Below are 26468 nucleotides of genomic sequence, written 5' to 3' on the forward strand. Positions count from 1 at the left end.
CCTTTTACTAGCAAGATGTACCTAATAAAGTGGCTGGTGAGTGTACATACTGTACACACACTATACTGTTCATACTGTACTGTCTTAATAAATGGGCATCCAATGTTGGTCTACACTGTCAGAATAAAAGATACAAAGGTACCGATCCAATAAATACGTTTTTCCCAGGGCAAAGGTACATATTTGTCCCTTTCCGTAACCTAACAGAACCCTGAAATAAAAAGGAGGTAAGACTGAGTGTGTGGAGGCAGCAGAACTTCAAAAAACATGTAAGTTTTATGGAATCTGGTAAATGGATGTTCCCTAACTGAAGGCACTGAAGACGTACCCTTGAGGGGATCACCCCAGTGACAGTCCTGGTACATTTTTGGCTGAGAGTGTACTATTTTTGACAAACTGTTTAGTATGGTTGTAGCAGCTGCTGCCTACTTAATCCTTTCCCATAATACCCAGCACACCCTCTCATAATTCCTCAATGAGTACAATTTTGAATTTTCCCGCAGTTAAAAAGCGTTTTGGTCTTACAAAGCCGTTTTTGATGAACAACAGTTACTCACGGTGAAACTACTTCATATACACTTCTTCCCTTGAAGCTCATTTTCATATGACATGGGAGAAATTATTATTCGCCCGTTTCATTTCCGCAGGCTCATTTCTCGCAAGCGAAAACCACGTGACCGTTGGCTCTTTTTTGGCTCCCGCCGCGCCCCGTAGTTTTTGTTTCATTTTCTTGAGGCGTCACCATAGTAACCGTTCCCAACTTCACGTCGGGCGAGCAACGTGGGCACGTTATGAGCGGTGGAAACGAGGGCATTTAAAAAAAAAGTACACCGTTTAAAATATTTTCCCAAAGTCTGTTTAAAACGTTGAGATTTGAGCGTCGAACTGATGAAGCCGCAGTTCGCTTCGCTGCACGCAGCCTGACCTGAGTTCGTCCGGCTCGCTGACTGTCCGTCAGTGCGTTGTTTCTGTTCTTCCAAACAACAGTTTCAAGTACACAGAATGGCAGTGGACAGCATGCTGGTCGGCGCTTAGCAGCCGTAATGAGGTGGACAGATAACGTTATGTGAAAGCAGCCATGAGAGCCCTGGAAGAAGACATGAATGACCTCCACCTGAGTCTGGACTGCGGTGACAGTGCGGAAAAATCGCCCAGCAGAAAAAGCTCTCCGAGTCAAGAAGAGGATCCTTCAAAGCAGCCCGGCGAAGATGTCACATCCCACACCCTTTATCTGAGCAGACAGAGCCTGAAGGACATACCAGACTATGCTTTAAAGTGCACTGAACTTAAGGTACGGCTTTGGTAAGACTGCAAGATCTTGTATTCAACTACACGGATAAGCTTATGAACACGATAATGATGTTTTCACACCTTTGTTTGCTGGGTTTAGGGTTAGATTCCTATATATTAAGATTAACATGAACATATGTTCTAAACATATCTGTAGGACAATGTTGGTTTGCCTGGTACTGCACTTTTTTTCTTTCATCTTCCTTTGCTGGCCAGAATTTATATCTTGAAGGCAACAGGATTCCCAGTCTTCCTGAAAATATGTTCACCAGCCTGCCAAATTTGGTTTGGCTGGACCTGAGAAATAACCAGCTCACTGGTATTCCTGCTGATATTGGTCAACACAGGTATAGTATGCAACTGTTAAAATAACAAGCAATTTAGGATATGTACTTGACTTAGTCATTATTAGAAAGACCTTGAATGTCAGCTCATTTGTGTTTATGCTTTTACACCTTTCCTTTTAAACCTGATTAGGCATCATGTTTTTATTTGCTTCTTTCAGATGCTTGAAAACGTTGCTGCTGGAGGGTAACCCTGTTACAGAACTTCCTGTAGAATTGGGTATGTGCTAACATCATGTAGTGCGCGCACACACACACACACACACACACATTTTCTAAGCCGCTTCTCCCTTAGGGTCGCGGAGGGGTGCTGGAGCCTATCCCAGCGGTCATTGGGCGGAAGGCAGGATACACCCTGGACAGGTCGCCAGTCCATCGCAGGGCTCATGTAGTGCAATTATGTTTTAATCTGTTTTACTAAGCCTTCCTAGGATTAAATATATTGTTTGGTCTTGTGTAGCTTTCATATAGTCCAGCATGCTAGGCCTCAAACCTGTAGTATATGTCTGCATATCAAGTCATGGGCTGGAGGTTAGGGAGCCAGCCTTGTGACTGGAAGGTTGCTGGTTCAATCCCCAGAGCCGACAGCACATGACTGAGGTGTCCTTGAGCAAAACACCTAACCCCTAACTGCTCCCTGGGCGCTGTGGATTGGGCTGCCCACCGCTCCGGGCAAGTGTGCTCACTGCCCCCTAGTGTGTGTGTGCTCACTAGAGTGTACGTGGTGTTTCACTTCACGGATGGGTTAAATGTGGAGGTGAAATTTCCCCGTTGTAGGACTAATAAGGGTCACTTAATCTTTAATACTTTTGAGTTAATTGATATTTAAAACAAATTGTTGGTTAACAGAAGTTTGAACGAGGACTCATGTTTGGAAACGAGGACCATGGTTCATTTACAACAGGCCAGGGAATTACATAGGGACACAGTGAGGCATGACATACAGCTTTCATGCTTTTCATACAACAGTCAGCTTTAGCTCTCTTGAATTATGAAGAGTAAAAATGCAATAAGCCACAACCAACCAAACATTACAGTGATTTTTCCATCATTAAGGGATGTGACAATATAATGATGATAAAATACACAAATGTTCAATAAATAATATATAAAATAATAACGACAATATATAATATTTCTGAAGTCCTAATGGTTGCAAGTTGTTGAGAACAATGGTTCACCAGTAAGAAAATCAATAGCTAATCTGTTACAGAGGAGCTGGATGCCTTGGTCTCTGTCCACTCCTGCTTCCATGGTTATATCTCTCTGGTCCCTCACTGTCTGAAAAATCGTGAGCAATCAGTGAATAGGGAATAAAGTCATGATGGTCATATTGTGTAACTCATAATACAAGACATTTCTCCCTGAGTAAGCTAACTCCTTTGACTGGTTGTTGGAACTTGTAAGATCCTTGTTACTTGTTTAGAATTCGGCTCTTGTTCCTAACTCCTCATCTTTTCTTGCAGGTAATGTGATCACGCTGAGAGCTCTAAGTCTGAGGAACTGTCCTGTCTCCTTCCCGTCACAGGACATCCTGCAGCAGGGTCTTGCTCACATCCTGCAGTTCCTGCGGCGCAAAGCCGTGGCTCAGCGGCCCCTCAGCGTGCACAACACCCTGCCAGCGTGCTGGCCAAGTGAAGGTGAATAGTTCCATACCTGTGTGCGTATGTGTGTACACGTGTTTGCATCTAAACGTGTGTGTGTTGTCCCTTACCATCTGTGGCTTTGCATAAAAAGGACGGCCTGCCTCAAAAATAGCTCCTTGCCCTGGTTCTGCTTCAGTGGTGTGACTTCTGTTCCCTTGGAGACGGCGCGTGCGGCTCGGCCAGCTTTGGTGCAGCGCGACCCTGTAATATTTTTAGCTGGATGAAAATGATCGATAACCCCTGGCACTCCCGCCATCCCTCTGTGGGATGATGTTATCTTCTGGTAATCAGGCGTGCAAGTGGTAAACATGTCCCTAAACTAATTATATGTTGCAGAGGAAAGATGCTGGGGTCACAGTTTGCTTCTACATCCTAATCCAGTTCAAACGAGGGGTACTGCTGCAGCTGTATAGAAAATGATCGATTTGCTGCTGTGAAAACCTCAGTGGGAAGGCTTTAAGCTTCTATCTTTTTATATTGGATTACTATGTGTCGTGCCGCTCTCTGGTTCAATGGATGTTTATTGTAGTGCTGCTAGAATTACAGTTCAGAATAGATCGCCTTTCACCTCACGTTTTAGCAGCTGGAGTCAAGCATAGCTACTTGGTGACCTGAGAGGTCAAATCAAGCCAGTCTTCTCTCTGTGGCTGCATACATTTGCATACTGATTCTCATTTCTGCTCACTTCCAGCGTCAGACATGCCTGTTGTGGAGAGGCTGCCACTGTCTGAGGTGCTCCAGGCCAGTGTGGACCTGGGAGAGGAGGCCAATGACAGCGACCTTCACCGCTTCCAGGAGCTCCAGCAGAGAATGATCCAGATGGAGAGGGCAGATTTAGGCTACCTTACGCCTGAAATTCAGTCGCCACGCCACCTAAGAGCAGCAGGGGGCGACAGATCTCATCCTTTGTCCACCAGGAGGTAAATGAAACTGAGTTGAAAAGTTCACAAGATGACAGGCCATTGATTTAAAGTGGCAGACTGAACAAATGTGCTAACATGGCTAACAGTGACTGGAAGCAAACCACCAGTTTCCATGATGTCATTTGTGTAATGTGTATTGGTGGCTATTCACTTTAATTTATTGTTACTGTTGTGACTGAACTGTTCTTTTGATCAGCAAGGGTAAGAAGAGCATTCATATCATAAAAATTACAAAACGTTTCGCAATGGCTTTCATATAGGACTCAAGAGATGGGAGGAATGTTCCCGGCGCTTCTTCCATCTGATGCGCAATGCTGGAAGAGATCAGAGGAAAGGAGATTGGCAGCCATGAAAGAGTTGAAGGAAAAACAAGCCATGCTAGAACAAAGAAGGAAGTAAGTTTGAGGACTCTGCTTCATTTTAATGGAAAGCAGCTATATGCTGGATAATGATTATGAGGAGTATACAAGATCTCTTTGCCTTTTATTGCAAATTCAGAGTCATACAAGGTAAACTAAGTAGAATTGAGTCATGCTCTTAGCTCAACAGAGTGACTGACAAATGAGAGCTGATTGCAGTCTAGTAGGGCGTTTACCTCAAGCCCTTGATGTATCTCACTCTGGCAGACAGAGCTTTTAGCTAATAGCACAGATGCAGGGAGGGATTTGATCTTACGTGATGAATCTGATGTTGCAGTTTCAGAAAGCAGGGCTGTATAATGTCAAATGTGAGGAGGTGCAAGCAACGGAGAAAGCAGCCTAGCATTATGAAGTATGTAAAGAAATGTTGTAGCGACTTAAAAACTCCATTTCAAGTAGAGGTGGGTGATATGGCAGAAATATAATATGATCCTTGCAGTAATTTTCATGATGTTGGAACAGACAAGTCCCATATTTTTATTCAAATTTCACATCCTGCGCTGCACTAATTCCAAATAAATACATAATGCTCTCTTTGTAATGAAACATGCAGTTCGTCAGTGTTCTATAAGTACTGACAAGGTCCATGATATGCTTCGTAAAGCCGGTGATGTAAATGATCACAATAACAATAAATACTGTCCTATTGCCCAGCCTTAATTGAAAGCCTCATAAACACATGTAAAATGTAACGTGTATATCCATATGCATTTAAATAACTGCACTATGCTTCTCACTGCTGGGATCTGTGTGCATGTCAGAGATGAGGAGCTGTTGCGGGAGTGGAGAAACCAGGCCAGAATCATGCAGGAGAGGAAGATACTGGAACAGAAGCAGGACAGGAGAGAGAGGCTGCAGAGAGATGAGGTAGAACCACATTCTGCTGTCTCCCCTAAAAGCTTCCACAACTCATGTCATTAGAGAAGCACATGCATCCCAATACATCAAATAGACAAGTGACTCTTCTCTCATAGCCCAGTATTTTACGTACATGTAATAGTAAAAGTTACTGCAGTGTTTTTTTAATAACCTCTGAAACTCTGAGAAAGATAATGTCGCAGCACTCTTCCTCCGAGCTCAGACTCGCCCAGTCTCAGGCAGCCACAGACCAAGCTAGCAAGAGCTCTCTCTGTCCCCAGTGAGCAGAGTCAGTTCTCCTGCAGCAGCCAAAAACAGACCCCTGTCCAACTGGTAATCTCAGTCTCTCACACAGATGAACACAAAGCATCTATAACATAGAAAAACCTTTCATTTGAAGCCACAAAAACACATCGTTACAGCATTACACGAAAACACCTGAGCAGGTAGTGAATGACCACTTGCATAAAACATCTTGAATATTTGTAAATGCCTATGGATACATTTAAAGCTGTGAATTTAACATAACTGTCAAAAACCAAAGTGCCAAAATTTAAATTGGACATTTAAATTTGCCCTAAAATTTATAATGTTTTTTTTTTTCCATTTTCATTTAAAATGTTCCCTGAAGAGATTTGATTAAGCTCACTTAAGGTAAAGGTAAAACTACGAGATGCCAAAATGTTTCATGCAAGTGGCCACTGAGCCTAAAACTGAACTATCAACTTCAACTTCCTTATAATACTAAAAAATGTAAAAAAAAAAATCAGGTTCTGATTTTTCTAGGTTCCTGCATGAGTCTATGACTTTACTGTTAACTGTCAAACAGGGAACAGTGTTGGTCATTTCAGTTGCGAGATTCTTGATTCCTCTATTTGATGTGAATCGAGTGAGGTGGCGTTGGAATAAGATCTGATTCCTTTTTACCAGATTTTTTCATCTGCTACTCTTTGCTACAACCCTCCCCAAGCAAACTAACTTAAGTTTCTTAACTGCCAGTGAACGAGCTGACTAGCTAGCACTTATAGCACTGGGCTAAACCATTTCTATTTCTTTTTATTCAGTTAGCCCTTCCTGTTATCCTTCATTCATCTGTTTTGGTTTCCAGTAACACAAAGATGAAAAAGGTCCAATCTCACAGTGCTTGATTGATTTGCCATCTATGATAAATGTCTGGCCTCAGAACTAAAATTTAGCAAGTCCTAACAGTGTTTGCATTATGTGTTGGCCAAATTCCAACATCACTGTTTGCACAGTGGGTTACAAACTCCTGTATTAGCCACTAACAGTGACTCCCGGATGAATGTCAGTTTACCTCCGTAATCTGATATCTCACACAGAGACAGTCTGGCTTCTGCCAAAGAAAAGATGTTGGGTGTCAGTGTATAATAGAGTGTCTGCTGTCATGGGGTTTGTTTATGTTGCCAATCACCATGCGGTCTAAAACGCCCACACAGCCCTGATCAAACCGGGCAGTTCTATTAGCTTCGAACTATATCTGGATTCTAGGATTGTGATCAGTGATCAAGAAATGTATGAGTTTTTTTTTATATCTCCAATTGAGTTGACAGCCCCTTCAATTATTAGCAGCCAAACCACACGTCAGAGAAAATATTATTACACAGAACCCCAATGGATTCTCACAGTTGTGGGCCATGTAGCCAAATTATTCCTTCTTTATGGTGTTATATATGACACCCTGAATGATTCTTTTCTATCTCCAACTGTTTGTCTAGAATATGAAAAATACTCAATATAGTGCTGACGCCTCCTACAGTGAGAGAGACAGTGGTGAAGCCCTGTCCCACAAGTCAAACAGTGATGCCCTGAACACCCTACAGAGACCACAGAGGTCATCCAGCTACCATAAAGAAACAGAAGAGGCCAGGTACAGTTAAAGTTAATGGCTGTCCCTCCCTGATTAAACAGACATAAGAAAATGAGTTGAAACATACTGACATCTTGTGGTCAGGATTGTGATTACAAATATGGTTGTATTGACTGAGTTGTCAGGTTGGCTCCCATTTCATTTGTCTTGTTTTAGTGCTGAAATAAATGTACCTGAAAATAAACTGAAATTAGCCTGTCCACATAATGAAAGTGTACATGACATAACATTGAATGTCGCACTTAAAGCTGTACAGTCAGTACAGAGTTTTCATCTGTTATTTGGTGTATGTCCTAAGAGTGGCACGTGACCGAGATCTGGAGCAGCGCATCAGAAATCATGTTCAAATGATGCAAGAGAGACACAGGAGGCCCAGAGGGCCCCCTGGGGTGGAGGCCCAGGCAGCCGCTCAGGAGATCGAGGAGGTGAGATCCCCAGCTAGGATACATAGTTCTGTGAGGTGTCTGATCAATTCTAATGCATGCAGAGAGGAGAGAGGAGGGGGGGCAGCACCGACAGGATTTAATAGTTAGAAGAGCTGAGTAAAAAGAGAAAATATGAACATTAGAATATATGTGCACATGCTTTTGTTTCTAGAAATGCCTATTTTTTTATTATTTGAATTATTGAAGTTGTGCATTGCTTTAGGTAATGATGGCATAGTTTGGCAGTGATGCACATTTGAAGAGCTTCTTATTTTCTCTCTGTCAGGTAAAACAGTTGCAGCTGGAGCTTGCAGAAAGGAGACGGCAGCGAGACCTTGAGTACCGATTCAGCGCCTTCACTGGGGAGAGCTTTTCAGGATCATACAATAAATAACAAGCCACTAGCTTTCCTGCCACCTGGACAGGATTTAGCATTACAGGCCATCACAAAGCAATCTGTTACTGTGGTATGTCTGGATTTGCTCATTTGAATGATGAAACTTTGCATACTGTCAATTGTCTATGACCCTTTCAACGTCCATAAAGATGTTTTTCTGTTTGACCACAGTGTGGCGCGTTTTCCATTATTATCTATGGTCCTCCCCAAGCCCAGGGAATAAAGCCAAGCTCTAGGAGGCAGCCATTTTAATATTTGGGCCTACATAGGTTGTTGAATGTTAAAACAACTTAGCATTTTCACGTGTGATCAAATGCATTTGTTCAACCCTGTCGAAAGAAGAGATTAAAATCTGCTCTAGTCTTTCGTGTTTGATTGAAGTTCTCTTGCCCCCTACCTATAACTACAGTCATGGCGTCTTTCACTGGGGGCAGGACAGTTCAGTAACCAGCAACGATTTGTTCACTTTTACTCTGTTAAGCCTTCACGGTCATTTGTTGGTCACTTTAACTGCCTAGGCGTGCATACCTGTTATACAACTCATTTAAAGTGTCGTCTTAATTGCGCCCTCAGTTAATCCTATAGTATAGTTTAAGCCTGTCTGGTACACTAGTTGCGTTATCTATTGTAAATCCCGTTAAAGTTAGAAGTTGAACGCAAATAAATGACCGTGCAGTGCTATCTTGTGGGCAAAATGCCTTGATGTCAATCACTGCGGGAAGTGAGACCCGCTTGCGAGTGGAAGCAGAGCAGCTCAAAGGCGGTGAGAGCTGCACGGTGTAAACATGTGCAAAAAACGCTGGGTGGAAATCGGGCTGCCAGAATGTGAATAGAAGCGGAGAGTCGGCGTTTTCACTTCTCTTCTCTCGCCTTTCTTTGTGATGTCACTGCTGCTGGATGTGCTGTAATTGCCCCGGTGGGGCTGATGGCGTCATTCCGTGCCCCTGTGTAGCCTCCCGTGCTTTGCTGGGAGAAGGGGAGCAGGAGCTGAGGCCGACGCGAGCGCCTCCGGCGGCCGAGATCGAGCAACGCCAAGCCGGACAAGCCGGACACCTCGACTCGGAGAGCATGGAGGCCGTGGCGGAGGAGCTGCGGGCCGGCTCCCGGATTCCGGTGACCATCGATCAAATAGTTAACGACACGCTGGTGGTGACGCTCACCTTCCAGGAAAGGAACTACACGGGCATTTTGCTCGATTGCAACAAAAAGTGAGTTACAGTTTCTGGAGCGATATTTTAAACGCATGCAGCAGAAAAAAAGCGCTAACGTTAGCTAGCATTGAAGGCCCAGTGGCTAGGCTAACGCGGCTAACGTTAGCCAGCAAGAAGAGGCCAGGCAGAGACAGGCAGGCCTTTCATTTATACAAAGCCAGGAGAGGACTCGGATTTTAAAACCGCATAATTTTGTAAGAGCGTATACGTACTATACGGACACCTGTATATCAACGAAAAATTTTATTTCTTATTTTGTCAGGACCGTTTATCTTTCACATAAGCACTGAGTACCTCCCAGCTAAGGTTTGGTGCTCTCCAGTTAGCCACTTATCCTTTCTACTGCAGAAAATTGAGCCATATAACATTATTCTTACATTCAGGTACTGTTTCTTGTCTGTGTACAAGTGGAATAATTTAAATAAATGCACATAAGGTCATTTGTATTGTAGTAAAATGTAATTATTCTCATGTGAAGGACAATCTCTCATTGTTGTAGCTTGTTGTTGCTAACAAATTGTTCTCAGTCAAAGGTGCTGGATTAATAACTTGGCCGTGATTGCAATGCTGTGGTTTACGCTGTTCGATAGCTTATTTACCCATTAATATCCTGGTGTTTTCATTTTTTTAAAAGTCGCCTTTTCGCAAGCAACATCCTTCTAGATACATAAGTGTAGAAGCTGCCTCTGGTCTCACCCACTTTCTTTTTATTAGACTATTAATCAAAAGCTTCTAGTTACATAATAGACAAGAAGTGTCCATTAGCAAATCACATCTATGCTGTCCACAACGCAGGTTTGCTTAGACGGTGCCATTACTTATGCATTGTATCAGTTTGGCTGAACTTGCTGTAAAGGCCTTTTTTCTTACAGACAAAGACAGGTGGGGTGTTCCTGATCAAATCACTTTTATTGATATTTATTGACCTAGTTGTGAGAGATATGTAAGTAGGCTGTATGATACAGGATGTTCTACAGTGTTCAGAGTAGCTGTCATGCAGACTAGCTGTGTTACAGGTGAAGTACAGTACATTTTAAATAACCACTGCGTGTATTTATAGTGGTGCTACATGAGAATCCAACCAGCCTTTCACTCATAGAGTCAACGTAAGGGAAGGATGTTCAGTGCTTTTTCTTGAGAACTCTTATAAAAATTTAAAATGCATTTGAACGATTAAAGATTATAAAATGTTTTGTTTCCTACTGTTAGAAGTATTGAATGTAGAAACGTCCAGACATATTTTAATGGATTGGGCATCATCTTAAATAAGCCTAAACAAGGGATTGAAAGATTTCCTAAAACTTGTCATCTCTCTCTCTCTCTCTCTCTCTCATTCATACATATATATATATATATTACACACACACACACAATCTCGTTGCAAACAGCCATGATCAGTTTTAATAAGACATTCATACATTAATATAGTTGAGACTATGTTTGCTTTTGCAGTGAAAATTGTATTGTTCTTTATTTATATTGAGGTCATAGGGAGGTATTAGTGTTTAGTTGCATTTGAAAATTGTGCAGCAGCCTTGTCTAGGTCAAATGGGTTTTGTCTTATTGCCTTGGTTCTTCTGTGATGTTAATCTGAAGATGTCAGATGCTGTGTACTTTGTCTTAAAATACCCTATCAATTTGCCTTCCCCCCGTTATGTCATTTTGTGTATCTTGATAACTGGTTGAAATGCCGTGTCCATGACGGTTGAGTGGCAGTGCTGAGTCACTGGCCTTGAAGTGCTTTGCTTTCATAAGTGGCCAAGACTTGTACTATTTGTGCAATTTCCAAGCAGTTTCCCTTCTCTGTTCTGTTAGCATATGTTAACTTTCCTCAAGCAATTACATTTATTGTATACATAACAAGTACAGTAGAATCTATCCCTGATGGCTTGGCTATATGTTGAGGAGAAAACATAAGTTGAAAGCTAGTAGAGTAATGTATAGCCTATTTGTTTAGCCAAAGGCCCCTAATAATTATACCTATTGCTGTTTATATCTAGAGACTAGTAGGACAGGCTTCCCTCTTATCAAATTTCTCCAAGGGCTGTCTGTGCAGGAGGGAGACTGCCTTATAGGGTTTAATTAATAATCCCCATACAATCAAATATCAAGCAGGGTGTGAAAACAACCAAATCTCCTGGCTCTCTCCCTGCATCCCTGGTGGTTGATGGGATTGTTTTTGTTCAGCGAGGGCGGGGGGAGTGTGTTCTGTGGCAGGCCTGTTGGCCTCTTTGTCTGCTGTCTCTGACGGAGCCTAGCTATGTTGCTTGCTACCTTGGCTACAGCTGCCCTTCAGTGACTGACAAAATTGTCTGAGCTCCTGCCCTATGCACGTCAATGCTGTGCTTCACAAAGATAGCACGTAAATTTATTTTTGGACTGCACTAAAGCACGTACAGTTGAGGTCAGCCTTCTGTTCGACAAAGACAATGGTCCATTTTGTCATAGTTCCGTATGCTTAATTTCTGGCCTCTGTAAAATGACTGATGAATCAGGTAGTAAGGGGACTTGCAGGCATTTGTATGTAATTAATCATGTTTCAGATGAGATTTTCTTTAGAGCACAGTTCTCACAATAAAGTTGCATTGTTCATACTAGACATATTTGTGCCTAAAGATGAACTTGGTTCAGTTGCAGCTCATTTTGTGCTTTTAGAGTTGCTCTGCCAGTGATTTCAAACCAAGATCAAAGTTGCCAGTGGTGGTGCTTTGCCTGGAATTTCATTTCCAGGGAGCATAAAATGGTCACACTGCATTGCAAGCCAGTGCTTGATAGTAGGCCGTCACTGATGCCACACAAAGGAAGTTAAAAGCCCCATAATTATTCCTAATAATGTTGGCTCAAGCCGGAGAGCTTAGCATAAAGAAATTAGTGCTCATCTCTGCAAAGGCTAATGTGCATGTCTGAAAACAGTTTTTAACTCTGTTTAATGTGTTTAGCCATAATGGCTAATCTGTGTCTAAATGGCTTCATGGTCATTTTCACTCATCTGATGTTTCTTCAGAAACTATTGTCCTTATAGGCTTTCTTTTTTGCTCTGTGTAGGACTGGTTTGTTCTGCCTGCCAGATGTCGTAGGAAAGTCAGAGGAGCCTTTCATATCCAAACAGGAGTGTGAAATCTTGAATGAGGAGCCATGTTCCAAACCTCCCATTCAGTCAGCACAGCGGCCAAAGGATGAGAACACAGAGCCTGAAAAGCCCCCTTGCACCCCTATTCCCATACCAGTGCTGCCAGGCCAGGCTACATACCCACCATACTTTGAGGGTGCTCCTTTCCCTCAGCCCATGTGGGTGCGTCACACATACAGCCAGTGGGTGCCCCAACCTCCACCCAGGCCCATCAAAAGGAAGAAGAGGCGGTCTCGGGAGCCCGGGCGTATGACTATGAGCACCATTAGACTGCGACCTCGGCAGGTGCTGTGTGAGAAATGTAAAAACACGCTAACCAGTGATGAGGACAGCAAAGACGGTTCCACAGTGGCCAAGCCATCCAGGAAAGAAAATGCACCACAGGGGGAGGAACATGCCAAGGAAGCCTTGCCCAAAGTCCAAAAGAAAGAAGACAGCGACACTACAAAGGAATCCAAAAGGCGAGAGGACATGTCAAGCTATGAGAGCAAGAGGTTCAGAAAAGATAGGAAGGAAGAAGACAAGTTCCCAGGTAGTGATGTAGTACCACACAGCCCAGTGATAAAGATCTCCTACAGCACTCCGCAAGGGAAAGGTGAGGTCATGAAAATCCCGTCCAGAGTGCATGGTTCAGTAAAACCGTTCTGCCCCAAGCAGCTAATGCAGAATGGGGAGCACGACGGCAACCGTGAGCCCAAGAAAGATCTGCGACCCCCAATGGACTCAATTAGAACTGGCCTCACGGTGTCAATCCCCAAGCTCAAACTTCCAAAGCTTTCTGAACAGGACATCCCGTCACCCAAGATCCGGTTAAGGTCGCGCGGTGATGGAGAGGAGCGCATGTCCGTGTATGAAGCCGAGTTAGTAGGGGACCCAAGACGTAGGAGTCCAAGGGTTCCAGGGCCGGCCTTGCCCAAGGACTCCACTGAGGAGAAGAACCCCTTGGAGCTGTGGTCGGGCAGCTCGGGAGAGGAAGGTGAGCGGCATGGTGACCTCACCCTGCTCATTAACTTCCGCAAGCGCAAGGCTGACTCCTCCAGCCTGTCTGTGTGCAGCAGTGATAGCCTGGACGAGTCAAAGTCCTTTAGCTCAGATGGTACATCACCCGAGCTGTGTGACTTGGCGCCTGGTGATGTCTCATCATCCTCCTCAACACGTGAGGGCCAAGGCAAGACTGTGCCGCCTCTGACGGTGCGCCTGCATACGCGCAGCATGAGCAAGTGCGTGACGGAGGATGGCCATGCAGTGACCGTGGGAGATGTAGTGTGGGGGAAGATCCACGGCTTCCCCTGGTGGCCCGCGCGTGTCCTAAGCATTAGTGGAAGCCGGAGGGATGAGGGCGAGATGGATGCTCCCTGGCCTGAGGCCAAGGTGTCCTGGTTCGGCTCTCCCACCACCTCACAGTTATCTGTGGCCAAGCTCTCACCTTTCCGTGAGTTCTTCAGACTGCGCTTCAACCGCAAGAAGAAAGGGATGTATCGCCGTGCCATTATTGAGGCGGCCAAAGCTGTGGGCCACATGAGCTCCGAGATCGCTTCCCTGCTCTCACACTGCGAGACATAGGTGAGATCTCTGTAAACTCACTTTCATCCTGATCCTAGGGGATCGCCAGGGGTACTCCACATTTTGTTCTCCTTGCACACCTTATCTAAAAGAGCAGCATATTAAAGTGGTGAGTTGAAAAAGAAATTGCATTTATCCCCATACTCCAAATGTGGGCAAAAGGCCCACATTTACAGTATGACTGACATGTTTAGGGTCCAGCATTTGTTATGTTGGATCTGTTTGCTCTAGCTAACAAATAATGAAAGCGAACAGCTGCCATTTTAGAGTTGTGCAAACTATATGCTTAAATTATCATCTGCTTTACTTGCCGAGTGTTGTTGTAGACTTATTTGGTTTCTGACACCATATGATATACTGTTGTATCTATAAAAATAGACTAAAATAAGTTGTACTTTGTACCTGTCTAAAGCAGTAACAGCAGCTATGCCAAAGACTGAAACTCTTTTGAAGCTCATTTATCTAACTGTTTGTGATTTATTTAAAGGTGATGTATGTGCTCAGTTGTGTATTTGTATTACTTTATGCTGCTATGCTAAAGGGTAAATCAAGACTAAAGGCTCATTATGCAGAGAATCCATTAGCCCCTTCTGTTCTCTTTAATAACAGTCTGGACCAACATGAACTCAGACTGTAAGCAACTACGTGGTGGCAGATGAGCAATTAGTAAACCGGACTCAGCCATTCAGTCAAGGGTTAGTGTGTTTTTCTCATGAAATGCTGCCGTTACAGATTTTGCCATGAGCATTTTTAGTGCTGCTTGTCAGCCCACACTGACATGCTGTTAAATCCTGTCTACTGGTGCGCATCAGAAATTGTTTAGTGGTGTTGGTCGTAGGTATTGGTATCCCCAGGTAACACAGATATTGTTTTTGAGTGACTGTATCAGCGCCAATACCAGTGTGGTAGAGGTAACAGCGCAGCAACAGACATTGTTACAAAAGGCTAATGTACAAAAGACTGATGTTACATCAGCTGGTGATGGCAGTTCATTCAGGAGGAACCTGAACCTGAGCGATGAATACACTAAACATAATTCCCCAGTGCTGCTTTAGTTGTAGTTATGTAGTTTGTTAAATAATAACATTATGCCATCAAATTCATTTATCGTAAGCTCTGTATACTTAATAACAATAAATATTAGAATAATGTCTTAATACATAGCGCCTTTCCAAAGCTCAAGGTTGCTTTACAGAGCATCTGAAAATAGGCCCGCACAAAAAAAGCAACTATGAAACACAAAAGCATCATAAAGAAAAAACAAGATTTAAAATAAAGCAAATAACACTATGTACAGTATTAAAATGCAACCCCAAAAAGACAGTTTAACCTAAGGGACAACTGGCAGAGCCCTGAGCCAGAAGACCTGACTTTATGACATGGGATGTACGGATGAAAGAGCTGGGTTCAATAAGGAGGTGCCAGACCATGTAGCGCCTTAGAAGTAATGAGTGACCTGTATGTAATGCGTGAAGTAATGCATGGCCAGTGCCGCTGGTATAAGACAGCAGTGATATGTTGTGCATGTTTGGTGTGGGTGCGAACTCTTGTAACAGTTTTGAAGTAATAAAAGCCGGGGCCAGTGTTTCAGCGTCTTTTAATGTGAGCAGGGAGCGATCAGATTGCATTGTGTTGATTTGACATTATTAATTTACAAAAGATTTTTATGATTTTACATTTGATGTTCACAAAGCAGCTGGACTCATTCATACATAACCCCATCTTGTAAAATCTAGGAAACATTTCTTGACATTTAATCTCATTGATTAAATGAGTCACTGCATTTCAGTCAAACATGACAGGAAAACAAGAATATTTGGTAACACTTTATTTGAAGGCTACCTACATAAGGGCTTTATGACACATTCATAAGCACTGAGTAATGTGTTTATGAAGCACTACTTGAACATTTATTAAGTGCTTATGTCGGTTCTCGCAACCTGACATGATGTTTTATGAAATAAATGATATTGTACTGACATAAGAATAAATGAACATATTTACAGCACTAAACATATTTTGAACACTATACATAATTGCATCAATCATCTTTTCCATGCCATGGAGTGAAGAGGGGGTGGTTTCCAGGCATATTTAACCTGATATCAGTACAATGTCGTCTTAAGAATGCTGACATAAATAGTTATGTATAGTGTTTTAAATGTTTAGTGCTGTAAATATGTTCAACGTTTATTCTTATTATGTCAGTACAATCATTTATTTCATAAAACATCTTATGTCGGGTTGCGAGAACCGACATAAGCACTTAATAAATGTTCAAGTAGTGCTTCATAAACACATTATTCAGTGCTTATGAATGCGTCATGAAGTCCTTATGTAGGTAGCCTTCAAATAAACCGAATGTTTTTATTTATTTATTTATTTTTTAAGTAGTATGATAAATCATGCTTAATACGATCAGAGACACACACTAGCCAGGTTAAAAAGGCCACTTTAATTTCAGGTTGACTTTCAAGCATTGAAACCCCATAGTGTGCAGGGGCAGAAGTACTCCACAGCTGGAAATCACTGCTTTAGATGCGTGTCCCCACCACACTATTGTCACTATCCTTTTATGCTTCGTTTTACCGATTACCAACAGACAGTTTTATCTTCTAGCATTATGATGCCATAACCACTTTTTTTTAAATCCATAGAATTTAAATCCATTTAAGTATGCTATAGAAATGTTTTATAAATTCTCTCATCAGTTTATGGGGCTGCTACTGTTGTTTGTCATGTTGCTAATAATCATTGAAGTCCAGATCCTAATGAAGTTAAATATAAGCACAGCAATGCTTTGTTCCCATTGCGGCTGTTTGGTCTGCAGTGTTTTTCCTTGCACCATTTTTAGTTGGATCTTGAATGTGTTTGGTCTAAAAGTATGTGGACTGTGAGGGGGAATGTCATCCTGCAGTTTCAGCTGTTCAAGCAGATGATATCATGGAGTTCTTCCCCCCTTAGCCTCCACAATGTGCTGATGTTACTCATTTTTTTTTGGTTACGCTACCTCAAAGTGGAAAAGCTGGACAGGTCTGTTTAATACGGTGGAGGTAATATCAACATTGTGGCTCTGCGTTAGTAGCCATATATGGAATTATCATACTTGCAGATGAATTTGTAGACAGATGATCTTTTATAGCAGTAATACAACCACATAAAACTGCTCAGACATTAATATAATGTTTATGTAGTGTATTTCCAGAAGATGTGGTACAGTGAAACTCTGGTACCAGTCATCACTCTCAGAATAAAGACGTTACAAGGTATTAATATCTAGTCATGATATTTAAAACACTGAATCCCATCCAAGCATCCTGTAAAATGCCCTGAGCATGCTTAACTTATTTGTGTGCTTTGTCTCAGGAGTGGAGGTCGAAGGCTGAAGCCTGGCTGGGATTCAGGAGCCCGCGCTCCCCTCCTGTGATTCCCTCCCGGGATGGAGAGCGCTTGCGGTTGCCGCGGATATTATGAGGGAAGGTGCTCCCCCCCTCCTCCCTCCCCTCCTCTAACCCACCCACCTGGAAGGAGAAAATGGCCTCCATGTGTGGAGCTCTCTGAGCTTGAAGGTGTGAAAGGAGCAGGCAGGTACACCTGGGGAAACTCCACCTGTCTTTGTCTTACGTTATTTTTTTTTTTTCTGTTTTCGTGGAATGAGTAGCTTGACACTAAATCCGAATGTATTTATTGCCAGCGAAGCACAGGCAAACCTCGCTACAGTCTCGTACGATCCCACTGCTGCTGTTTTCTGTGAGTGAAGGGTTCCTGCCTGTCAGTGGAGTGACTAGCTAATGAATTCACCATGGAGACCATCAGCCAGCCTGCTCTAGTGGCATTCTCCTCGTCCACTCTGGCAGGAAAAGAACAAAGTGCAAACTGACAAACACCCGTATGATACTAAATGACATGTCTTATTCTAAGGTCTCTTTCCTCTTTCTTTTAAAAGCTGAAAATGTGAAACTCCTTTTGTATTCTCTGCATCTAGAGATCACTGTATAGGTCTTAAAACATGCAGGACAGCATCATTCATAGTTATGTTCTCACCCGAAGAATGGATTTCTCAAGACTGTCCCTGTTCTCTTGAAGAAACGTAACTTCACCATTTGTTTCTTTTTATGTTCCACTTTTATTATGATATTGTTTCAATGTTCTTGGCCTGAGGGCCTTTTGGAACTGGGCTGTTTGAGATCCACAGAGTTTCATATGTACTTGCTTTAATTATTTAATGTGTCATGTAAAGAAAAGCACTTTATCTGTACCTTCGGTGGCCTGCTGGACACTTGTAGATCGAGCACTAATTTAGAGGGTTTTTTTTTTTTTTTTTTTTTTTTTTTTTTTTTTTTTGGTTTTGATCAGCGGGCAACCTCTCTGCAGCCCTCTGCCTCTGACCACCACACCCGGCGCCTTGAAAGTGACTTTTTTTTTCTATTATACTTGGACATGGACAAGAAAACGAGCCGCTTTCAGGAACTAGTTGTGTACACTGTATTATTGCATCTAGTCAGGTTTGTCAACCTACATTCATTCTCCTGTCCGCCTCCGCCCCCACCACCTCCCTTCTCATAAAAACTTTCCACTGGAGAAATGGACAGAAGTGTAAACTCCTATGCATCACGTCTTTATTAAAGCTTTAAAAAAACAAAACAAAAAAAAAACAAAAAAAAACAGGCACCGTGCTGGAAGGGTACTCTGAATTTAACACCAGTGTCCTCTGTTGAGCAGCAAGCAGGATTGAAATAGCTGCTCTGCTGTGTGATATTGCTGCAGGTTTGTTCACTTGTTTTTATTTTTTTTTTATTATTATTTCTTAAAAGTGCAGTCAAGAGTCACTCTAGTCATCAGTTGACCTTTAGGGCCTTGGAAATTTAAAGAGGCACTTCTATGGTGTGAGGGAGTGAGCGAGGGAAGGAGGGAGGAAAGAAGGTGGGGGAAGGGGAGCCAGCCAAACCCAAGCAGAGGTGTATTTTAAGCTCACTTCTAAGCGCAAAGCCTCTCACCACTGCCTTTCAGTGGTACATTATCTTCCTTTTTATGGATTACATGTTTCCCCCCATCTCCTTCAACATGTTTTTGACGGAGGACAGACCGTAGGGCTGGGATGAAGCATTGCGTGTGTGCGTGTGTATGTGTAGGTGTGTCTGAGTGCGTGTGTGTGCGCCAGTACAACAACTTGTGGTTACTGTCCTCTGATCAGTGGACTTTTTTACATGGTGTACATAAAATAAAATATACAAGCAATACTCTTGCTTGCTGGCTTGTTCTTTACCAGTTGGGAAAGCATCCTATATTTGTCCTTTATAAATTGACTGACAGACTCCAATGTAAGTTGGGGTAAATCTGTCAAACTCTGAAACTCTGTTTTTTGGATCATTCAGTCATTGAGATGTAAACGAGGTCCGTTAGGGTGATTTTATGTGAAATGGTGCACAGCAGGGAAACTACCTATCTGAGATTTCTTTACAGTGGTGTTGATGGGAACCAGGGGTCATAATGCCTACAACACACACAGCCGTTTTGTTCAATATCAGAAATGTATCTTCTGAGCCTATGTAATGTTAACTTTTTTTTTAAATTATTTTTTATTTTATTTTACTTGAACACCCTGCACGTATCTCTCTGCCATGAATGTTAGACTATAAGCTTATTTCAGAACTGTTGTAATATAATATCTGAGGCATCAGGCAGCATATCCATAACCATTTCATCCATCTTTCTATGAGGTGCCCTTAAGAGGCATTGAATGCTTTAGACATGTAGTTATCCTCAATGCTGCTATGAACAATTCTCAGACTGTACATTTTGCTGGAACAGTGCATTCAACATCAGCCCTCTCTGAATGACTGTTTACATCTTAAAGCAACATTATGCAGGATTTTGAACATTTTAAGATAAGATAATCCTTTATTAGTCCCACAGCAGGGAAATTCACAGTATTACAGCAGCAGAGGAATAGAAGTAAGGAACTCAGTAATAGAAACAGAAAACAGTATAAACATCATGAATAATAAGTTAAATCTCTAGACTACTTACAACAAAATAATAAAAATAAGAGTTGCCTAAGATTTGTATTGCAGTTATGAACATATTGCACAGTGAAAAATATTTACATTCTGAATATAAGTGTATATTGTGTGTGTGTGTGTGTGTGTGTGTGTGTGTGTGTGTGTGTGTGTGTGTGTGTGTGTGTGTGTTATACTGTGAGCAGTGCTGGTTGAACAGTCTCACAACAGCAAGAAAGAAGGACCTGCGATGGTGCTCCTTCACACACTGAAGGAACAGCCCAGTGCTGCCAGAGTCTCATGCATGGGGTCATTCTCCAGCATGGATGCTAGCTTGTTTAGCATCCTGCATTCTCCCACCACCTGCACTGGGTCTTGAGGAGTTCCCAGGATCGAGCCGGCCCTCCTGATCAGTTTGTCCAGTTTCTTCCTGTCTGCAGTGGAGATGCTGCCAACATTTTGTAATGTCTGTAGTGCTTCTGACCACAGCAAGTGGATGAAGCTGACCTTTAGGAGTGCATTGAAAGAGTATTCGAAAGAACTGTCAAAAAATGTGTGTCTGAGGATGTAAGTGAATGATCTGTTGTCTCGTATGTTTTTGAGCCTGCATGTGACAATGTATAACATATGACATGGTCCGAAAACTCTCTCATGGACCTGAAATCCATCCTGGTACCTCTGACCATTATTCAGGCTTTACGGGGTTCAGTTTTAACCAAAAATATTACACAGTGCTGCTTTAACCCTTTTTTTATAACAGACATTTTGAAAAATTGGTGGAATTCCCTTTTAAGGACCTCCATCAGACATCAACAGTACGCCCCCCCCCTCCCCCATTTCACAAACGTATGGTCTTTCTTGTGCAGCTATAATGCACTTAATGCTTTCCCACTTTAGACTCTACAGGACCTCTACAGAAAGACCCTAGACAGTAGGGTCATTGAGTTAACTTGACCCAGTCTGCTGTTTTTTTTTCTCTCGCTCTCTCTAAAGAGGTATTTTTAAAAATCCAACCAGTTTTAAAAATAACAGTCAGCCTTGGTCTCTCTTAGGGGCCATTAAACATTTGCTTGCATGACCTTCTTTGGTCAAATTTAGCCTTTATGTATTTCAGTATATGAGAGCGAACAACAGAGTTTTATTTTTTTGCAATAAGGCTATTTCCTGCAAATTCTCAGTAGTAGTGGAATTAAAATAATGTACTAGGTCTGATACCACATGTTTATCAGTAGTGACCATTATTTTAGTGACACTTCATCAGTAAATTAGTACTTTTTTTAACATGACATGCTTGTTTTTTTTTTTTTTTTCTTTAGAGTTTTTTCGCCTCTTTGTGCTTGTAAAACTTTGCATGCAAGGCCATAAGATTTGTCACCACCTCTGGCACCGATGAAAACTCTTCTAGATATATTGAACATAAATAATATAAATCAATATTCATTGATTTGAATTATTGATATTTCAAAATTCTTATTGTCCCAGCCCTAGAATTTGCTCGTCTCAGTGACTACACTGAAACTCATTTCAACACCCCAGTGATAACATGATTGCTGCAAAGAGTGAGCTTTTGAACAGTGAGAAAATTTGCATATCACTTCTCTTGTAACAAAATCTTGTAGCTCCGTTTTTCAGTTTTTGACACAATTTGAAAACGCCTGTTGCCCTTTACTTTGTGTACATTTCATGATGAATGGACCAAAAGAAACGGTCCAAAATTACTTGGAAAGAAGTCTGGCTCCACTGATTTGTATTAAAGATAGTGTGGTGGTGTGTGTTTTTTCTTAGATAAATCCTGTGAAGTTGCCATTTTGGAGATTTTGTTCAGACACCAGCGATATTCAGCAAAGACATATAGGTCTGCCATTTTTAATCATTGTTCAGTCAAGCTAATAGGTTTCACATTTCCCAGGTAGGTATCAGGTCTAATGCTTCACTCCATGTGTAATTCGTGTAAAAGGTTTTATTGCACACCACACCTTGAGCTTGAGGAATGCAGTCTTGCTACATTTTCTGAGCAGTTCTTTCAGCATTTGTGGTTGACACCAAAATAAGCCCAGCTATTGCACAATCGGAAATGCTGAGATACACCCCCCCAGACAGTTTTTCATTAACATTTGACCTAGATGTTTAAGCATTTTCCTGTATTTGTCCAAATCTTTCTGGGTCATTGTCTCAATAGTGTATGTAACCAACATGAAAGCGATCATTATTTTCCGGTGTTTTTGTTCAGGAGCCACCAGACCATGGCCTGAACTTGCTGGTGCCTTCAGGACTGGTAGTTAAGGTCGCATAAGCGGCAGGTCTGAGACTGACTTTCTGCTTGGCGATGAGGATGAGTGAAACCTGAGAGTGTGTCCCCCAGCCCTGAGAGCCCTGGGACAGTACTATGAGCCCCATCTCCCCTGCTGAGGGCTTGGGCAATCTGCTGTGTGGAATAGCTGGGGAGAAAGGACTTATTAAATCAAGGTTAATGTTCATCTCCCAAGCCTTCTCTCTCTCTTTTTCTCTATCTATCTCTATCCCTCTCTCTCCCTCTCCCAGGTGCCACTCTATTTCCTCTGAGTGTGCCTTTCCCTCTGTTGATACATAAACACCTTCTGCCGAAGACACACCCGTCAGACCCCATGGCTCACCAGGCGCTCCCTGGCACTAGGACTGGCATTCAGGACCACACATACGTGCACTTACAGTCTCTTTAACAGTGCACGCCAGCTGTTTTTCTGCTTCCTGCACATTGCTATCAAAAGAAAGTGCCTCCAAACTGGATTCAAAGGAATAGTTCAGCAAAATAGCAAATGTATGAACTTTTCTACTCACCAAGATGTGCTTGGTGTGTGAAGTTTGCTTTAGTGTTGTCCTGGAGCTAAAGGTTAATGCTGCTAAAGAAAACGTGGATGATTCTGCCATTGGGGTATATGATTTGGTAACAGCGTTGCACTTTCTACGTGAACTTATCAGTAAATATCGCAATGTAATGTAATGAAAATAATGAAGATTTAAAAAGATTCATTTTCTGCACAAAAATATTTTTTTGAAGTATTTTCATAATTCTATTATAATAAAAAGTGTAGGGGGCTGGAACAGGCAATGCTGTTTTCTAAGTGCTGTAGGTTAGATTAATGTTTAATTCTCCTTTATGAAACATAGGTTGCTGTGAAGGGCACCTTCAAAACAACCATTTGTGAAATCACCCATATATCTCAATTAGCTTTGTGAAAACTGTCTTTTTAAATGATCACCGTGGCGAATTTCATGTAGATATGCTTATGTAGTTGTTTCGGACACCTACGAAAAAAGATAAAATAAGTAATTATAGCTAAAAACTTTAGCATCTGCCATCTTGACGCCTGAATTAGAATTTAAAAGGTGAATAAATCTTAATGACACGAAAGTGCACAGTCCATAAAAATGACTGATAAGGAAGATGCAGAGGGGACTACAAACGCTGGTAAAATTTACATTGCCCCACATCCCCATGTAAAAATGGTCCCATCAGAATAGGGCCTTAGACTTGTTGCAGTTTTAGCCAAATGTGTGATGATTTACACAAAGCTAATTGGTGGATATAAGCTTCAGCTTGTTAGCTACATTAGCCTTGTAGTTTAAAAAAATACAGACTCAATCTTCAAACATCAAGCATTTCTTGACTCTTCAGCTTCATTTCGGAGGGGATGATTGTGCAAATTTGACTTTTTTCGCAGACTGTTGCTTTAAAATCCCTTAGTGTGTTGGTGTGTCTTCGTAAACTGCTGTCGCATGCATGTAAAAGTAGCCTGCGGTTGATGTACGGAGGCCAATTATTGCAAACACAGCTGCATACAGGCAGCAGCTGTAACCAAGTATGATGTAATAGTTGTATAAAATTGAATCTTTCCCTAAACTACTGCTTTAGTGTCCCTTTGTGTGTGTGTTGTTGTGGACTGCTGTCATTATAGCAAGAACATAAAAGCAGTGTATGGCTGGAGCACTCAGGCCAGTTACTGCCAGCACGGCTGCATACATGCAGCAGCTGTAATTAAGCACAACGAAGACCAGGCCTGGCCGAACCCACAGCCTCACGAACTCCCCACCACTAAATGAAACACATAGTAAAACAGAATAGCAGCTTCTGCTTATTTCAGACCCAAGAGGCTTGTACAGACATACACATCAAAGCACTGATTGCGTGTCAAGTGCTTGTGAGAGGACTGCCTGTTAATGAAATGATTTCAGGGCTTTGAGGCTAGAATCAGCACCATCATGATCCACTTACGCAGATGAGAATGTGAGCTACCGGAGGTTTTTACAGTTATGCCAATTCAAGAGTTTCTTCCTGTTGGCTGAATTTGTTTTCTGGGTTCTTGTCTGAGTGAATTCCTCATGGAAGCACTATGTGTGCATGTGTGTGTGTGTGTCTGTGTGCAAATGGGTGTGTAAGTGGGTGTTATATAGCCTTTATGCTCTTGGGTGGTTTGAGACAACACCGAAGACAGCGACGCACAACACAGGACTAGCATTCCTGAAAGCATCTTAGTGCAAAATGAACGTTAAATGGTAGAACAAGCATCACATTGAACGGTTCAGCACAAAATCAGTCGTTTTCTCTTTACGCCAAATGTAGTTGACCAGCAGAGACAAGTATGATGTTCGAAGTTTGCTTCTTTTGTTTCGCCCCGAAGCTCCTGAGGCTAACGTAGCTAACAAGTAATGAAAGCTTATACTCCATTAGTCAGCGAAGTAGTGCCTGCTTAATGCATCACATACCTGTCTCAGTTGTTAAGTCACCTCAAATAGACTTGCTTATGTTGTTTCTGACACTGCATAACATGCTGTCCTACAAAAAAAGGGAGGGGGAGGGGTGCATAGTTCATCATGCCTAGTCCCGGAAAACTAGCATATGTTGCATTTTTAATGCTGGTATGCTTGTCAACCAGCATGATCATGTTGGGTGTCTGGCTCAACCAACACCAGACAACCAAACCTGCTTAGACAATCATGGAATTCATACAATACATACATTTTACAATTTTTATTAGTGTTTATCAGTGTTAGATTGTAGATACATTGGCCTTTTATATCTAGTTCAAAGCTATACAAGCAAACTTTGCACAACAAGCATGTTTTGGCTGATCAGCCGCAGTTGGGCTAAGGGGAAAACTGTGTAAATTCATGTAAATTTCTTTGGCAAAACGGTCACTTTAACTGTCTACACCAGCAGCCTGGATACATATCTATGTGTCTTGAGCTTCATGGTGTGCAGGAAATTGCTGCCCTATGCGCTACTTCAGTGAATCAGAAAAAACAAGGTGTGGCCCTAGCAGAGCTGAGCTGGAGCTCTGTCACTGTTCCAAGTCCCTGAAAGGATCTGTCTTCTCTTCCTGCTCACTCTCTTCTTTGCGTGTCCTCAAGACGTCTGCCAACATTGATTTCCTGATATGGTGTATCGATCTGGCTGTTTGGATCATTGAGTCCTTATCGAAGACCTCTCCCCCTGCTTCTGAAATCAAACTGGCAGTGTGGTCCCAACTCCCACTGCGGGCTCTGATACAGTATTGATCACCTTCCCTAAGACTGCACATCCTCTCTGCAGATGGAGCTTAAAGGAATATTCAATACCTTCATTAGAGTTTCTTCTACTGTTTAGAATTACGAAGACAAATTAGCTTTACAGCTCTCTATAATGCTCTGCAGTGTTTGTGTGATTCGCTTGGTCTTTCAGCCAGACTGCAGTGCTCCACAGGAAGCATTGAGGATGACATGGCTTCGATTCTTTTGCTGTGCTATAAACGAAGAAAAAACAGAATATTAAATGGTGCTGCACTCCGAGGTCAAGAGAGAAGAGGTTGTGGGTTAATTTACTGATTAAATGAATAATAGTCAAAAGATTCATCCGCTATAAAAATAATTGTTAGCTGCGGCCCTAGTATATGGAATAAATCTTCCCTGGTGCCTTCATCAGATAAAGGCCGAAGGACACTGATCAAACAAACACTAACAAATGCAAATGTTTGGGTGTTGTGCCTTAGCTTTGTTTGAGTGTCTAGTTCAGTTGGCTTTTTGGTTCTTTTTCTGACCTTTTACATTTATGGCATTTGGCTGACGCTCTTATCCAGAGTGACTTACAGTTTGATCATTTTACACAAGTAGGCGAAGGCGGTGTTAGGAGTCTTGCCCAAGGACTCTTATTGGTATAGTGTAGGGTGTTTGCCCAGGTGGGGATTGAAACCCAGTCTACAGTGTAGAAGGCTGAGGTGTTAACCACTACACTATCCCAACAGACAACTGCTGAGATTTCAAAGTTGGTGTTGTTGCTGAGTATGAATGTCACAAGCTGCTGCATCATGCCACTGCTTTGAAAAGAAACATATTTACCCTCAAAACCAAAGTGAGTAAAGA

The 26468-nt window shown here is 42.2% G+C and overlaps 2 protein-coding genes across 3 annotated transcripts; both read left to right on the top strand.

The window, feature by feature from the left end:
* The first annotated feature begins 752 nt into the window (after positions 1-752).
* On the top strand, positions 753-8360 carry LOC108426768 (leucine-rich repeat-containing protein 27). Of its 2 annotated transcripts, none has more exons than XM_017696490.2 (10): positions 753-1291; positions 1507-1637; positions 1796-1854; positions 3101-3274; positions 3972-4200; positions 4464-4598; positions 5384-5489; positions 7217-7368; positions 7667-7793; positions 8080-8360. In XM_017696490.2, the coding sequence occupies exons 1-10, from the start codon at positions 1079-1081 to the stop codon at positions 8185-8187; spliced, it is 1434 nt and encodes a 477-aa protein (XP_017551979.2). In that variant the 5' UTR covers positions 753-1078; the 3' UTR covers positions 8188-8360. The 2 variants fall into 2 exon arrangements, with proteins under 2 accessions (XP_017551979.2, XP_037394791.1); XM_037538894.1 differs by having other exon boundaries at positions 1268-1302.
* A 131-nt stretch (positions 8361-8491) lies between these two features.
* Positions 8492-19334, top strand: pwwp2b (PWWP domain containing 2B). The gene is made up of 3 exons (XM_017696650.2): positions 8492-9398; positions 12447-14094; positions 17461-19334. Exons 1-2 carry the CDS (start codon positions 9088-9090, stop codon positions 14092-14094), a joined length of 1959 nt encoding a protein of 652 aa, XP_017552139.1. The 5' UTR covers positions 8492-9087; the 3' UTR covers positions 17461-19334.
* Positions 19335-26468: the final 7134 nt, after the last annotated feature.

This window comes from Pygocentrus nattereri, chromosome 5 (assembly GCF_015220715.1).
Source record: "Pygocentrus nattereri isolate fPygNat1 chromosome 5, fPygNat1.pri, whole genome shotgun sequence".
NCBI lineage: Eukaryota > Metazoa > Chordata > Actinopteri > Characiformes > Serrasalmidae > Pygocentrus > Pygocentrus nattereri.